The following is a 16,317-nucleotide window of genomic DNA, read 5'->3' as shown; positions in this document are numbered from 1 at the left end:
GAAGGTCCCCAAGAACACAGTTGCCAAAACTATTCCTAGACCCTACTGCCAGGCCAAACTGATCAATTGTGTCTCTTTTTTATGGTAGCTATCTAACATTGTTAGCTACATTTTCACCGGTCATTGTTAGACGGTTAGTCTGATGTTGGTAGCTACTTGTAATTTTGTTTCAGTCATTGGATTATTATAACAGATGAAAGCTGTATATATCGTTCTGTTATTGCTAAATGAATGTGCCTTCTTAGTATTGATGCCATTGTATTCATGTTTATTATTTCCAGACCACATCTTGTATGGATAAATGGACAGTTAATTGGATTTTTAAAAGCTGAGTGACATGTCACAGAATTGCAAACATTTAACCTCCAATCAACATTAAAGAACCCTAAACTGAGGAACTGTCTTTCTCACCGTCACTATATTAGGAGTACAATCTCCATAACTTTACCTACTCAATCAGTGTATAAATTCCAGAGAGATAACCCTCTAATTCAGTCTCAATACAGTACGTTGTCATACATTTTACGTCCAGCATGTAGACTACAGACAAATTCACATACTGTTTCTACTGTAGGCTAAATCATGTGGCAGATATAGCCTTTGTCAGAAGATTTTTTCTGGTTATCTAATCGATGAATTAACCGCAAACGCCTACATTATTAAGGATGGATCAAGTATTTTTCATATAACCAGTCAACTTGCAAATCAATATGTAAAAAAAAATATATAATAATCCTAAATGTAAGTAGTGCAAGGGAGTTTACCTCGGCGAAGCTGTAATGAGTTATTATTCAGTCTGTGGTCAGCGTTAGGATAGTTAAAGAAATATGTGATTTATAAAAGTCCCTGCTCTGCGCAGTTATTCATTAAATGCCGCGATCACGTGCTAGTGGGAACTAGAACATTCCGAAATGTCAGACTTCCTTCCTAACTGGTTGAATCGCACGTATATAATAGTGCGTTCATGACAACTGGGAACTCGGTAAAAAAAAAACGAGGTCAAATCATGTCATGATGTCAGTTATCTTCATGTCGGAAAGTAGGAGCTCTAGAAAGAGGCACGATTTCCCGACTTGGAATTCCGAGATGGAAATAAATCTCAGTCGGAGCTCGTTTTTTCCTCCAGATTTCCCAGTTTACTTGAACGCTCTGAAGTCAGAGATTTCTAGTTCCGTGTTTTTTTCTCTCCAGTTTCTAGTTCCGACTACCACGCTAAAGTGGCATTATTCCTAGTTGAACAATAGCTCGATAATAGGCTCAATAACGCCATTCACAATTGAATATTTCAATTGCATTTCCTTCTGACATTTTGAAAGATTTTGTTGATGAATTTAAAAGTAGTTTGCGTCAGTTCAATCTCGTTCAATCTCGTAAAGCCTAGGCAACTTTCACTTTCTGTTTCGCAGCAAATATATAGCCAGGAGGACATTGTTCCTCTGCGATTAACCTCAGTTGGTTTGGAGAGGATTTGTGGATGAGTCGTTTATGTAAGTAGGACCGACGAATGCTGTACCATAGCAGGAAACCATTACATTTTTGCAGACTAATTTCATAATGAAATTGAAGCTGTCATTGGACAATAATTTAACTTCACTTCAACTAAATGTTGGTATGCATATGGCTAAGCTGTTTAATGGCGCAGATCTTTTTAATAATATATTTGCATAGCATATGCAGTAGACTATTCACATTGTGAGCTTAATTTATAGAAGGAATCGATAATAAACTTATATAAATATTTCACCTGAACTATATTTAATTAATATTTTTATTAAAGATTGACTATTTCTGGGAGCTGTAGGCGAATCATCCTGTGAAATCCTTTGACGATGGATTCCCCAATGTGCCTGGTCGAAAACGCCGACGGCGAGCTTCATGTAGTTCCTGGTGCCATCAAGTACCTGATGGGGCTGAACCAGCAAGTCGTAGTGGTGGCGGTGGTCGGGCTGTACCGCACCGGCAAGTCTTACCTCATGAACAAGCTGGCTGGAAAGAGACAAGGTGAGACTGATGCTGAGAAACAAATCAAAATGTACAGACTGGCTGTACCTTAATAGTCAATGCCCAATTAAATGTTTATTTTCATCAGTACACACACTGGTTTAGAAATAAATTGTATTACATTATTTTTTTCTGAAATTGGTCTTTGAAATATTGATTTAGGTTTTGCCCTTGGCGCCACCATCCAATCTAAGACTAAGGGAATCTGGATGTGGTGTGTGCCTCATCCTGAAAAAAGAGACCACACCCTGGTGCTGCTAGATACAGAGGGGCTGGGGGATGTGGAGAAGGTGAGGGGTCAAAGTTCAGTCTCTTTAGAATTCACATTACTAATCAGCACAGTGAACACATATCTAAACACACATATATTTTAAATCATTTCATTACATTTCGCCAGATCACAAATACATGTTGCGGTTGTCATACTTGTTTCAGGGAGATTCTAAGAATGATGCCTGGATCTTCTCCTTGGCCATTCTGTTAAGTAGTACTCTGGTCTACAACAGTCGAGGGACCATCGACAATCAAGCCGTGGAGAACCTCCAGTATCCTTTAAACCAATATCAATTTGCCAATGGCAATCCTCCTAGTTTTCTTTCCTATTGACTTTAAAAGGTGGACAGGTCACATGGGTAGGGGATATTTCCCCCAACCAGACCATTTCTTGGAAGTCCCTCTCATATTGAAAGTGAAAGTGCTGTATGTTTGTATATCTATTGGATGCTGAGCAACGTGTCCTTATAGACCTGGAGCAATATATTGTGTTACTGACAGCGTTTAATTATGTGTTTGCAGAATGTTCAACACACTACTTTGTTGTATCCATTCCCTTAGGGGTTACTCGGTGCATGTAGACACAGTCCACTCAAAATGAAACTGAAATGACTTGTATGCTATAACTGTTGAAAAGCAAGTCCTTGTACAACTGTAGCAGCTACTTTGGTAGCTTTTATCAGTCAATCCTCAACCGGCCCTAAAGATATGTGAGTGAGCTGACAGAGCGGATCAAGGTGAATTCTTCCAGTGCAGCTACATCCTCTCCCGATGACGAGGAAGGAGGGGACGCCCAGTTTGTGCAGTTCTTTCCAAATTTTGTGTGGGCCGTCAGAGATTTCACTCTACTACTCGAGATCGACGGTAGAAACGTCACCGAAGATGAGTATCTGGAGCATTCACTGGAACTCAGAAAAGGTGACATTAGCACTAGCCACCGCACCAATGATCAACTGTGCACAATGTCTCTAGAATAGTGCTCCCCATGAACATTTATACAATTGGAACAATCATTCTCACAAGAACAAAGAGGTTGAAAAACAAGAAGATTAATATTTGCTCTGACACTTGCTAAATTACACGTTATAAAATCATTCCCATGAAAATGTATTGTAGGATTACACTCATAATCAAACAGACTCATAAATCAAGTGACACAATCATTTTATCCAGTTTGTTTATTGGTCATAGTCTTCTGCCTTAAGTTAATTTATGCATATCTCTATATATGCTTGTCTGTTAATGATTGTGTGTTTGGATGGTGAACTCTAAGGGCCGGAACCCCAGACACAGATTAGGCCTCTAGACGAGATTCTCCACTGAACACACGTTTGTGTGCAGGACAAGGCCTAGTCTGTGTCTGGGAAACCAGCCCTAAAAATAGATTAATGTCAACTGTAATGGTGAATGCTGACTATCATTCAGGTGGGGGTAAAAAGAACCTGATGTACAACCTCCCACGAGAGTGCATCCGGAACTACTTCCCCTCGCGCAAGTGCTTTGCATTCCCCACTCCTACAACTCCTGCCAACATGCCCCATCTGGATTCCATGGACGAGGCTGACCTCTGTGGAAGCTTCCGAAAGGTTGCAGATACTTTCTGCCGCTTCATTTTCCAGGAGAGCCGTACAAAAACTGTCAAAGGGGGCCACAAAGTAACCGGGAGAAGTAAGTCAAAAATCAGCAGATTCTGCACAGATGCATTGAATGTTTCAATAAGCATTTCTCTATGGCTGGCCATGCTTTCCTCCTGGATACCCCAATCCCTGCCAACAACTCTGCACCCCCCGCAGCTACTTGCCCAAGCCTCCCCAGCTTCTCCTTCACCAAAATCCACACAGCAGATGTTCTGAAAGAGCTGCAAAACCTGGACCCGTACAAATCAGCTGGGCTAGACAATCTGGACCCTTTTTTTCTAAAATTATCCACCTCCATTGTTGCAACCCCTATTACCAGTCTGTTCAACCTCTCTTTCGTATTGTCCGAGGTCCCTAAAGATTGGAAAGCTGCCGCGGTCATCCCCCTCTTCAAAGGGGGTGACATTCTAGACCCAAACTGTTACAGACCTATATCCTTCCTGCCATGCCTTTCTAAAGTCTTTGAAAGCCAAATTAATAAACTGATCACTGACCATTTTGAATCCCACCGTACGTTCTCCGCTGTGCAGTCCTGTTTCCAAGCTGGTCACAGGTGCACTTCAGCCACGCTCAAGGTACTAAACGATATAACCGCCATTGATAAAAGACAGTACTGTGCAGCCGTGTTCACCGACCTGGCCAAGGCTTTCGACTCTGTCAATCACAGTATTCTTATCGGCAGACTCAACAGCCTTGGTTTCTCAAATGACTGCCTCGCCTGGTTCACCAACTACTTCTCAGACAGAGTTCAGTATGTCAAATCGAAGGGCCTGTTGTCCGGACCTCTGGCGGTCTCTATGGGGGTGCCACAGGGTTCAATTCTCGGGCCGACTCTTTTCTCTGTATATATCAACGATGTCGCTCTTGCTGCGGGTGATTCCCTGATCCACCTCTACGCAGACGACACCATTCTGTATACATCTGGCCCTTCTTTGGACATTGTGTAAACAAACCTCCAAACGAGCTTCAATGCCATACAACACTCCTTCCGTGGACTCCAACTGCTCTTAAACGCTAGTAAAACTAAATGCATGCTTTTCAATCGTTCGCTGCCTGACTAGCATCAATACTCTGGACGGTTCAGACTTAGGTATTTGTAGTTGTCCACATATTCTATGTGTCTGGCTAGACTGTAAACTCTCCTTCCAGACTCATATTAAACATCTCCAATCCAAAATTATATCTAGAATCGGGTTCCTATTTGGCAACCAAGCCTCCTTCACTCACGCCGCCAAACATACCCTCGTAAAACTGACTATCCTACCGATCCTCGACTTCAGCGACGTCATTTACAGAATAGCCTCCCAACACTCTACTCAGCAGTCTACCACAGTGCCATCCGTTTTGTCACCAATGCCCCATATACCACCCACCACCGCGACCTGTATGCTCTCGTCGGCTGGCCCTCGCTACATATCCGTCGCCAGACCCACTGGCTCCAGGTCATCTATAAATCTTTGCTAGGTAAAGCTCCGCCTTATCTCAGCTCACTGGTCACGATAACAACACCCACCTGTAGCACGCACTCCAGCAGGTATTTCTCACTGGTCATCCCCAAAGCCAACACTTGCTTTGGCCGCCATTCCTTCCAGTTCTCTGCTGCCAATGACTGGAACAAATTGCAAAAATTGCTGAAGCTGGAGACTTATATTTCCTTCATTAACTTTAAACATCAGCTAACCGATCGCTGCAGCTGTACATAGCCCATCTGTAAATACCCATCCAATCTACCTACCTCATCCCCATATTGCTTTTATTTACTTTTCTGCTCTTTTGCACACCAGTATTTCTACTTGCACATCATCATCTGCACATCTATCACTCCAGTGTTAATTTGCTAAATTGTCATTACTTCGCTACTATGGCCTATTTTTTTGCCTTACCACCTCATGCCATTTGCACACATTGTATATAGACTTTCTTTTTTTCTATTGTGTTATTGACTGTACGCTTGTTGTTTGTGTCGCACTGCTTTGCTTTACCTTGGCCAGGTCACAGTTGTAAATGAGAACTTGTTCTCAACTAGCCTACCTGGTTAAATAAAGGTAAAATAATAATAAAAAAATGTAGCCTATGTTATTGTACCACCAAATGTATACACTTATATTTTTCTTCCCGCCTCTATCTGATTGCAGTGCTCGGCCACTTGGTTAAAACCTATGTGGAGACCATAGCCAAAGGCTCTGTGCCCTGTCTGGAGAATGCGGTGCTGGCCATGGCTCAAATTGAGAACCAGGAGTCTGTGGACGAGGGCCAGGTAGTATACCAGAGGGGTATGGAGGAGGTGAAGGCCTTATTCCCTGTGGCAATGGGTCAGATTTCAGCTCATCACCTCCGCTCAGACCACCAGGCCACGCAGGCTTTCATGAAACGATCCTTCAAAGACGAAAATGGGGATTTCTTGAAAGCGTTGGCGGTAAGGGTCATCATTTCAGATCTGTGCCTGGTACAAACACTGCCTTAGTTCTTAACTCTGTCAAGGACCACTTTTTACAAATGCTTCCCTAAAACAGTCTTGACTCCTGCAGGTGGCCATTGCAAAGCACTACGCTGACCTTCTCATCCAGAACGAGGATGCCTCAGAGAAGAAGTGTGCGGCCCTTCTGGAGAAGCTGTCTGTTCCGATGGCCCAGAAGATTAAGGAGGGGATCTATGCCACACCTGGAGGATATGAGCTTTACTGCAGTCACCATGACAACATGGTGGCACAGTACCGGGCCAAGCCTGATAAAGGAGTTAGGGTAAGAATCCTTGCTAGGGCTGAAACATTCATCAAAATATCCATATTAAACACTGGAGCTGTTCTCATCTTTCAGGCCGATCCACTTAGTTTCAATTTCGTAGATGGATTGCTGTTTCTATCAACCTCTTATGATTTGCTTCCATGTTAGCTTCCATCTGCAGCATCATACCAGAAACAGATTGCCATCAACCAATGATAAAACATGTAGCCTTTGGGGGTGTTTTCTACAGGCTGAGGAGATTCTTGAGCAGTTCCTGAGGGAGAAGAGTCTAGAGAAGAATTCCATCCTGCAAGCTGACAAAAAATTGACAGAAAATGAGAAAAAGATCCACGGTAAGTCCAAAATATAGCATCGGGATGTTATTATCTGGTTGAATTCATTTTTCTGGTTGGAGTGACTTCTCACAATAAATTTGTGATAATCTTGCACGAAGTCAACATAGATCTGGGATGTTTGAAAGAGTAATCTAAAAGTTATGGCCTACTCCAGAACATGGAAAAGATCAGGGGCTGTCTGTTGACTCCATATGAGAGAGAACATGAGTAGTCCAGAAGCTAGAGTGTTTTCCTACCTCAACTCTTCCTTTGGACCATGCAGAGGAGAAGGAGAGATCAGCTGTGCTGGAGCAGGAGAAGAAGGCTGCTGAAGAGAAACGGTTGGAGATGGAGCGCACCATGGAGGACGATCGCAGAAGCAAAGATGAGAAGTTGAAGCAGATGGAAGAGAAGATGAAGGAGGAGATGAAGCAACAGGAACGGGACTTCCACAGGGCCTTGGAGTGCAAGATGCAGGAGCAGAAGGATCTGCTGGAGAAGGGCCACAAGGAGAAGGCTGACTTAATGAGACAGGAGATAGAGGAGTTCAAGAAGAGCAACAAACCTGAGAAGGAAGGAGGTGGTTTCCTTGAGTCTACAGTCATGCCTGTTCTTCGACTTGGATTGGACGCTGCCAACACTTTCTTTCAATATAAGCTCACGAGGGGAGCTTTTATGAAGTAGAAACATTGTGTATTACTTGAGCATGTACACATTTGTTTGCTTTATCTATCAATGTAAAGCGGAAAGTCAAATTGATAGCCATGCTTAGTATCAGTATAAGCTTTATATGCAAGAGCAATGTATTATTTTTCTCATACAGTATATGTATTTACAGATTTTGGTGAAATTATCACTGTACTAGTATAGCGCTTAAATCTAGAGGCTTTAATGAAAACATTTCTAGACTATAAGACTTTTCTTTAATCATAATATACACTGAACAAAAATATAAAAGCAACCATTTCAAAGATTTTACTGAATTACATATAAGGAAATCAATCAACTGAAATAAATTCATTAGCCCTAATCTATGGATTTAACATGACTGGGAATGCAGAAATGCATCTGTTGGTCACAGATACCTTAAAAAGAGTAGGGTGTAGACCAGAAAACCAGTCAGTATCTGGTGTGACCACCATTTTCCTCATGCAGCACAACACATCTTTGCATAGAGTTGATCAGTCCATTGATTGTGGAATGTTGTCCCACTCCTCTTCAATAGCTGTGTGAAGTTGCTGGATGTTGTCAGGAACTGAAACACAATGTCGATCCAGAGCATCCCAGAACTGGGACATTTTCAACTTCCGAAAATTGTGTTCAGATCCTTGCGACACGGGGCCGTGCATTATCATGCTCAAACATGAGGTGAAGGCCGCGGATGAATTGTACGACAATAGGCCTCAGGATCTCATCACACTTTCTCTGTGCATTCAACTTGCCATCGATAAAATGCAATTGTGTTTGTTGTCCGTTGCTTATGCTGGCCCAAACCATAACCCCACCGCCACCATGGGGCACTCTGTTCACAACGTTGACATCAGCAAGCCGCTCGCCAACACGACACCCTACATGCTGTCTGCCATCTACCCTGTACAGTTGAAACTGTGATTCATCTGTGAAGAGCACACTTCTCCAGCATGCCAGTGGTCATCGAAGGTGGCCAAACTGCAGTCAGGTCAAGACCCTGTTGAGGACGACGAGCATGCAGGTGAGCTTCCCTGAGACAGTTTGTGCAGAAAGTGGATGTGGAGGTCCTGGGCTGGTGTGGTTACATGTGGTCTGCGGTTTTGAGGCCGGTGAGACCTACTGAAATGAACATTCAATTCTCTGGCAACAGCTCTGGTGGACATTCCTGCAATAAGCATGCCAATTGCATGCTCCCTCGACTTCAGACATCTGTGGCATTGTGTTGTGTAACAACTGCTCATTTGAGTGGCCTTTTATTGTTGCCAGCACAAGGTGCATCTCTGTAATGATCATGCTGTTTAATCAGCTTTTTGATATGCCACACCTGTCAGGTGGATGGATTATCTTGGCAAAGGAGAAATGCTCACTAACAGGGATGTAACAAATTTGTACAAAAGAATTGAGTGAAATAAGCTTTTTATGTGTATGGAACATTTCTGAGATTTTATTTCAGCTCGTGAAATATGGGATCAACACTTTACATGTTGCATTTCTATTTTTGTTCAGTCTTGTTTTTATGGTCTTATATTCTTTGAGAACGTTGTCTATTGAAGCAAAATATGAATCATTTGGATATTATCATTTGAAGTTGTATATAAAATGCTTATCAGTTTATAAATAAATTGTTTTGAATCCACTTTGAATCTTTTAGTGTTTATGTAAGTAGTAGAGCCCACAATATCAACCAGGGTCCACGCCCCGCCAAAGGGCACGTCGGCAGATCTTCCACTAAGTCCAAATGGGGACCCGAACCAGCCACCTATCGGCCACTGGCCCAAGCTCCCAAACGCTAACCCTCCAAGTTCCCCCCAACATTTCCCCGACAGCTGCCTCTTAACCATCCAAGACGTCACCCCCCCCCCCCCAAGCCACCAACAAAATTAACAAAAGAGAAAAACAAAGGAAAACAACAATGCAAAAATGAAAGGCATCAATCCTCTTACTTTTATCTCAGATACTGGGTCACATGTTGGTTTTCAGACCATGAATCAATCAGTTTGCACTTGAGAAATAGCCATTGGCTACTGTCTTTTCTGACACAGAGGAGCAAGAGAAGAGAGCCCTGGCTGAACAGGCAGTGAAGATGGAGGCAGAGAAACAGCACCAGTTAGAGAAACTGATCCAGGAGAGGGAGAGGAGTCATCAGGAGGGAATCTGTCAGCTAGAGGTATGTATGAACACTGGGAACCTATAGTATACCATATCTCATAAAATTATGTTTTATATTTTTTAACTATAACCACAGATTGTAGTAACTGAGGGAGGTAAACACAGTAGTCTTTGAGAAGATGCAGATTGCTTTTTATGTTGTCCCTCTGTGATTTTAGACTAAGATGGTCCAGGAGGCGAAGGAGAAGCAACATGAGTTGGAGAGAGCGCTAGATAGCAAGCTCCGTGAGCAGGAAAAGCTGATGGCTAAGGGCTTCACAGAGAAAGAGGCAGCCATGAAGGAGGAGATACAGAGCCTGAGAGAGAAGGAGGAGGCCAAGCGCGAGGAGAAGGAAGAGCAGTCTCGTAACTTCAGAGCCATAGCACAGGGTGTCATGGAGAGTGTCAGCAATGGCTTAGGTCACTACTTTAACTATAAGAAAGCCCGTGAGCAACGCAAGGCGCTTGTGTTCAAGGAGCAGGTCAGATTCAATCTCAAATCAGGTGCGGTTGGCAATATCCCTGATAAGGAGGGCATGACACTCAAGCAAGACAAGACGGCCACGCCCAAACTCGAAACAGGAGCAGTTGGCAACTCTAAAGACACAACTCTGCCCAAAGTCAACACAGGTACAACTGACAAAAGCCCTGGTTCAGAGGTCTAAAGGATTCACCAGAGATTGGACAATGGTCCAGATCAGCAGCCACACCTTTCTCCAGTCTCAACATTAACCAGAAGAGCTACTAGGAAATAGTGCAACAGAAAGACTGCTGTGCAACAACAGCACAATGGGGCCAAACCAGCTGTGACTTCACAGACGTCAGTTCCTCAGTTTATAACCATTGATTTCTCATTCTGATAATATTACGTCATATTTAAAAGTTATTATAGGTCAATCTTTAAATTGGAGACTTAATTTGTGTTTTGTTCTTGGATGTAGTGTAAAATAAATGAGCTTGCTGAACTTGTTGAGGTCAAATGTGTTGTTCTATATTACACGTAAGGCTAGAATGGAACTGCTCATCTTCAATGAGCTTTTCACTTCAGGGTTGACCATTATCATGTTCTGTAATTGTGATTTCTTTTTGAATAAACCTTGCTTCATCTACATTTACATTACATTTAAGTCATTTAGCAGACGCTCTTATCCAGAGCGACTTACAAATTGGTGCGTTCACCTTAAGACATCCAGTGGAACAGCCACTTTACAATAGTGCATCTAAATCTTTTAAGGGGGGTGAGAAGGATTACTTTATCCTATCCTAGGTATTCCTGAAAGAGGTGGGGTTTCAGGTGTCTCCGGAAGGTGGTGATTGACTCCGCTGTCCTGGCGTCGTGAGGGAGTTTGTTCCACCATTGGGGGGCCAGAGCAGCAAACAGTTTTGACTGGGCTGCGCGGGAACTGTACTTCCTCAGTGGTAGGGAGGCGAGCAGGCCAGAGGTGGATGATTGGGTGTAGGGCCTGATCAGAGCCTGGAGGTACTGAGGTGCCGTTCCCCTCACAGCTCCGTAGGCAAGCACCATGGTCTTGTAGCGGATGCGAGCTTCAACTGGAAGCCAGTGGAGAGAGCGGAGGAGCGGGGTGACGTGAGAGAACTTGGGAAGGTTGAACACCAGACGGGCTGCGGCGTTCTGGATGAGTTGTAGGGGTTTAATGGCACAGGCAGGGAGCCCAGCCAACAGCGAGTTGCAGTAATCCAGACGGAAGATGACAAGTGCCTGGATTAGGACCTGCGCTGCTTCCTGTGTGAGGCAGGGTCGTACTCTGCAGATGTTGTAGAGCATGAACCTACAAGAACGGGCCACCGCCTTGATGTTAGTTGAGAACGACAGGGTGTTGTCCAGGATCACGCCAAGGTTCTTAGCGCTCTGGGAGGAGGACACAATGGAGTTGTCAACCGTGATGGCGAGATCATGGAATCTATTATATTATTATTTATTTATTTTAAAAAAAATTTTTTAATTTTTTTTATTATTTATTATTTATTTATTATTATATATTCATCTATTCGATAACTTTTCACATTTTCTCTGATAGGGTTAAGGATGACGCTAAACCTGTTTAAATAGAGCTCTTGATCAACGGGGAGAACTGATGAACTGAACACCAGCTGAATCTCTACATGGAAACAAAAGCACAAGCATTCACATGAAAAAGAGACACATCCTGTCTTTCAGTCACCTCATATCAATTTAATCAACTACAAACGTGTACATCAGCAGCAGGACAACAAGAGGAACTGTAAATTAATTAATTATGTAATTATATCTCTACTCAGATGATCAGTACCCAGATCAGCTTTAGGGCACGGACGAGACATGCAGTAATGATATTTCTATAGGACTAATGATCTTCATTAATCTGCTGCTTGGACACACCACGCACATCAAGACCTGAGGGGAATGCCATAAAGCAGGATCAAGGAGTTATCCACCTTACTTTGATAAACAGATTTTTTTTTCTTTTGGAAAAGTTTTATTAACACATTTCCTTTAAAAAAAGCTCATACATTTTTTACATCATTTATACACATAAAAATGGCAACAAAGCATAAAACACAGCATTTGAAAGTTACATTTAAATTTGTTAAAAAGTATGTGTTGTTAAAATCAATGAAAGCAACCATGATTAAAAGTACTTTCCTTGTAAACATCAAATCTGTAAAAGCCATTTAAAATGTGTACTAATGATCTAACAAAGGTAAAACATTTTTAAGACATGAAAAAACATGATAAAAAGTCACTTTGTATCCTTACATTATTCTTACTACCATACCATTTATTTATTGCTTGCAGGGGACTGGGGGTGATGGTTGGGAAGGGGCAGATGCAGACACCTGGTTAGCAAGTTGATGTTTTGTTCCATTCTGCCTTTGTCTAGCCGTGGGCCGCTCTCCCGACTAGATTCCCGCCAGCCCTCTGTAGTGCTTGTGTCTGTGTAGGTGTGCGTACATATAATTACTATTTGTACTTTATTACTATTTTCTCTTAGCATTTTAGTATTATGCATGTGTTATATTTTAAATCAGTGTAGATTGTTATTCTGGGGTATGAATGTTTGTATGTGTATATGTGCATATGGATGTATATACATATTTTTTAAATATATATTTTTATATATGATTTTTTTGCGTGGGTATGTATGTATTGTGGCAAAGAAGGAGGTCGAGTGATAAATGGCAGATATGTGAGAGCAGAACTAATAAACGGGCTCTGCCCAATCACTAAAATGGCCACCCCTGTCAGAACTACAGATCACAAAATGTCTGACCGCCAAAACTACAAGTCTCAGAAGCAAGGGGAACCCTCAGAAGGTGGAGCCGAATCCAGAGATAAAGGGTCAAGGAAAACCAGGAAGAGGAAGAGAGAGGGCTGGAAGGATCTATGAACAATAGAGAAAGAGACAATAGAGATTGGCTGGATTGGACCTGGACCTACCGAGAACCCGATTCGTGTACCGAACCCTGCTATCCTTGATCTAGCCTACGGCCTGGGTGGACCAGGACGGAGAAACAAACACACAGGTACTGTCCTGTTCGAAAGAACTCTCATTCTTGGGTGATTTGGTGACAGTTTACCACTTAAATTGTGACAAACGCTCCTAACCTTGAAGAGGGTTGCCACACGTGGTGGAGAATGTGGGCATGGACTAACCATACCACTGGTTAGATAGAAAAATAAAAATGTTCAGTTAGCACTCCAAAGGGGAGTCGGGTTTTTTTTGTGGCTTTGTTTGGTTAGGACAGTTTCTCAGGAAAATTAGTATGGAGGGAGCCATACAGGCCCTGTTACAAGCGGCGGCCGCCCAAAAATGTTGACAGCTGGAGTGATCGAAGAGTCACATAGTGAGTGGTCTAGCCCAATTGTGATGGTCTCCAAGCCCGATGGGTCTTTGAGGTTCTGTAACGACTTTCGGAAGGTAAATGAAATCTCCAAGTTTGATGCCTACCCCATGCCCGAGGAGATGAACTACTGGAGAAAATTGGTAATGCTCGGTACATTACGACCCTTGATCTGACAAAAGGGTACTGGCAAATTCCTCTGACCCCCAGGGCCAAAGAAAAGACAGCCTTTGCAACACCTGACGGTTTGTTTCAATACACCGTCATGCCATTCGGCTTACACGGGGCCCCAGCCACCTTTCAACGGCTCATGGACAAAGTCCTAAAACCGCACAAAGCATACGCCGCAGCTTATTTAGATGACGTGGGGATCTACAGCCCAGATTGGGAATCCCACTTACCCCGGGTACAGGCAGTATTAGACGCCCTTAGAAAGGCAGGGCTCACGGCAAACCCTGCCAAGTGTTATGTGTGGTTAGAGGAAACAGAGTATCTGGGATACACTGTGGGAAGAGTGTTAATCAAACCCCAACGTAAGAAGGTGAAGGCAATTAGAGAATGGCCGAAACCAGTAAATAAGAAGCAGGTTCGAGCCTTCCTAGGGCTGACCGGTTACTACCGGAAGTTCATCCCAAGTTATGCCACAGTGGCCGCCCCACTTACCGACATGACTAGAGCATGGTCAAACATGGTCAAATGGGATGAAAGGGCCACCAAAGCATTTAGGACATTACAGGAGGCTCTCTGCTGTAATCCAGTGCTGGTGGTACCCGACTTTGAGAGAGAGTTTGTGGTTCAGACGGATGCCTCAGAGGTCGGCTTGGGAGCAGTGCTATCCCAAGAGGTAGAAGGGGTGGAACACCCCATCCTGTTTTTAAGCAGGAAGCTGGAACCACGGGAAACCAACTACTCAGTCGTTGAGAAAGAGGCGCTGGCAGTAAAGTGGACTCTAGAAAGCCTGAAATACTACCTGTTGGGGCGCCACTTCACCCTCGTCAGTGACCATGCCCCACTCACCTGGATGCATAGGGTTAAAGAGAAGAACGCTCGGGTGATGCGGTGGTTTTTGAGTCTCCAACCGTTTCATTTTGACTTGAAACACAGAGCAGGGAAGGAAATGGGAAACGCGGATGGGTTATCCCGCATGCACGCATATTTTGGTGCGGTAGCCCGACCTAGGGGGTCGGATCTAGGGGGAGAGATGTGGCAAAGAAGGGGGTCGAGTGATAAATGGCAGATATGTGAGAGCAGAACTAATAAATGGGCTCTGCCCAATCACTAAAATGGCCACCCCTGTCAGAACTACAGATCACAAAATGGCCGACCGCCAAAACTACAAGTCCCAGAAGCAAGGGGAACCCTCAGAAGGTGGAGCCGACCCAGAGATAAAGGGTCAAGGAAAACCAGGAAGAGGAAGAGCGAGGGCTGGAAGGATCTATGAACAATAGAGAAAGAGACAATAGAGATTGGCTGGATTTACCGTGTATGAACTGGATTGTTTTGGATTTACCTGTTGGCGTTTGGACCTGGACCTACCGAGAACCCGATTCGTGTACCGAACCCTGCTATCCTTGACCTCGCCTACGGCCTGGGTGGACCAGGACGGAGAAACAAACACACAGGTACTGTCCTGTTCGAAAGAACTCTCATTCTTGGGTGATTTGGTGACAGTTTACCACTTAATTTGTGACAAACGCTCCTAACCTTGAAGAGGTTTGCCACAGTATGTGTATGTATGTATGTATGTATGTTTGTGTGTGTGTAATATATATATATATACTTTTTTATTTATATTTTCTTTTCTTGGGGGGAACGTTTAATTTAGAAAATCCTTGTTCCGATCTCCTGACCCACAGTATGTAAAGGTACGGCTGACTATGTCGGTTGCGGATGGTTTATTTTTTGACCGGCAGTGCTTAGCAATATAATCTTGAGGCTATACCTTGCTTATCTCTGGGATTGACCCAGGATGACGCTTAAATGCGCAATATGTTTAAGTTGCAACTTATTATGTTTAGGTTTATTAGATGCTAACTGAACACTTAATTCGCGGGAGCCTCCTTAGTTCATATGTTAGAAGTTCTAGGATAGTGAGAGGTGAACGTATAGTTGGGATTTTATTTTTGTTTTACCTCTTGTTCGAGGTGTTTATTGTTTTTATTTTTCCTTTTTTTTCTCTCCTGTTTGTGCATGCCTGTTAAATGTGGGTTGATTGGGGGGGGGGTAAGTGTTGGGGAAATTAGGGGAACAGGGTGGGAAGTAAAGGTGCTTGCAGGGGGGGGGGGGTTGGATACTGCTCGGATGTAGGTGCTACATATGCTGATCGTGATGGTTTGGTGCGCTTTCTTACCTTTTTATCAAGTTACATGTTATGCAGGCCACCATAGGAACTACAAATGAGAGGAGGGCGGGGCTTACATTCACTTCCTGGAATGTCAAGGATTTAAAAGAAACAATTAAGAGAGGCAAGGTCCTAGCCCACTTGAAAGCACTCTCGTCTGATATTATATTTTTGCAAGAAACCCATCTGAAAAATAACTCTCATAGCAGACTTAAGTGTATGTAGGTGGGTGGGGCAAGTGTATCACTCTAACTTCTTTGCCAAAACGAGAGGCACAGCGATTCTGGTACGGAAAGGAATTCCCTTTCTACACAAAACCACTATTG

General features: G+C 43.4%; 1 protein-coding gene across 3 annotated transcripts; it reads left to right on the top strand.

Annotated features, from left to right (window-relative positions):
- The first annotated feature begins 1,187 nt into the window (after window positions 1-1,187).
- Window positions 1,188-10,922, top strand: LOC115129281 (guanylate-binding protein 1-like). 3 transcript variants are annotated; one of them, XM_029659467.2, is made up of 11 exons: window positions 1,192-1,487; window positions 1,802-2,001; window positions 2,164-2,291; window positions 2,437-2,546; window positions 2,981-3,192; window positions 3,700-3,942; window positions 6,047-6,327; window positions 6,440-6,652; window positions 6,885-6,987; window positions 9,702-9,826; window positions 9,987-10,922. In XM_029659467.2, exons 2-11 carry the CDS (start codon window positions 1,830-1,832, stop codon window positions 10,470-10,472), a joined length of 2,073 nt encoding a protein of 690 aa, XP_029515327.2. In that variant the 5' UTR covers window positions 1,192-1,487; window positions 1,802-1,829; the 3' UTR covers window positions 10,473-10,922. The 3 variants fall into 3 exon arrangements, with proteins under 3 accessions (XP_029515337.2, XP_029515327.2, XP_029515318.2); XM_029659458.2 differs by having other exon boundaries at window positions 1,778-2,001; XM_029659477.2 differs by lacking the exons at window positions 9,702-9,826; window positions 9,987-10,922 and adding an exon at window positions 7,253-9,295 and having other exon boundaries at window positions 1,188-1,487; window positions 1,778-2,001.
- The last annotated feature ends 5,395 nt before the right edge of the window (window positions 10,923-16,317 follow it).

This window comes from Oncorhynchus nerka, linkage group LG1 (assembly GCF_034236695.1).
Source record: "Oncorhynchus nerka isolate Pitt River linkage group LG1, Oner_Uvic_2.0, whole genome shotgun sequence".
Classification (NCBI taxonomy): Eukaryota; Metazoa; Chordata; class Actinopteri; order Salmoniformes; family Salmonidae; genus Oncorhynchus; species Oncorhynchus nerka.
Note: the sequence above shows the minus strand (reverse complement) of the source record. Positions and strands in the feature narration are given on the sequence as shown.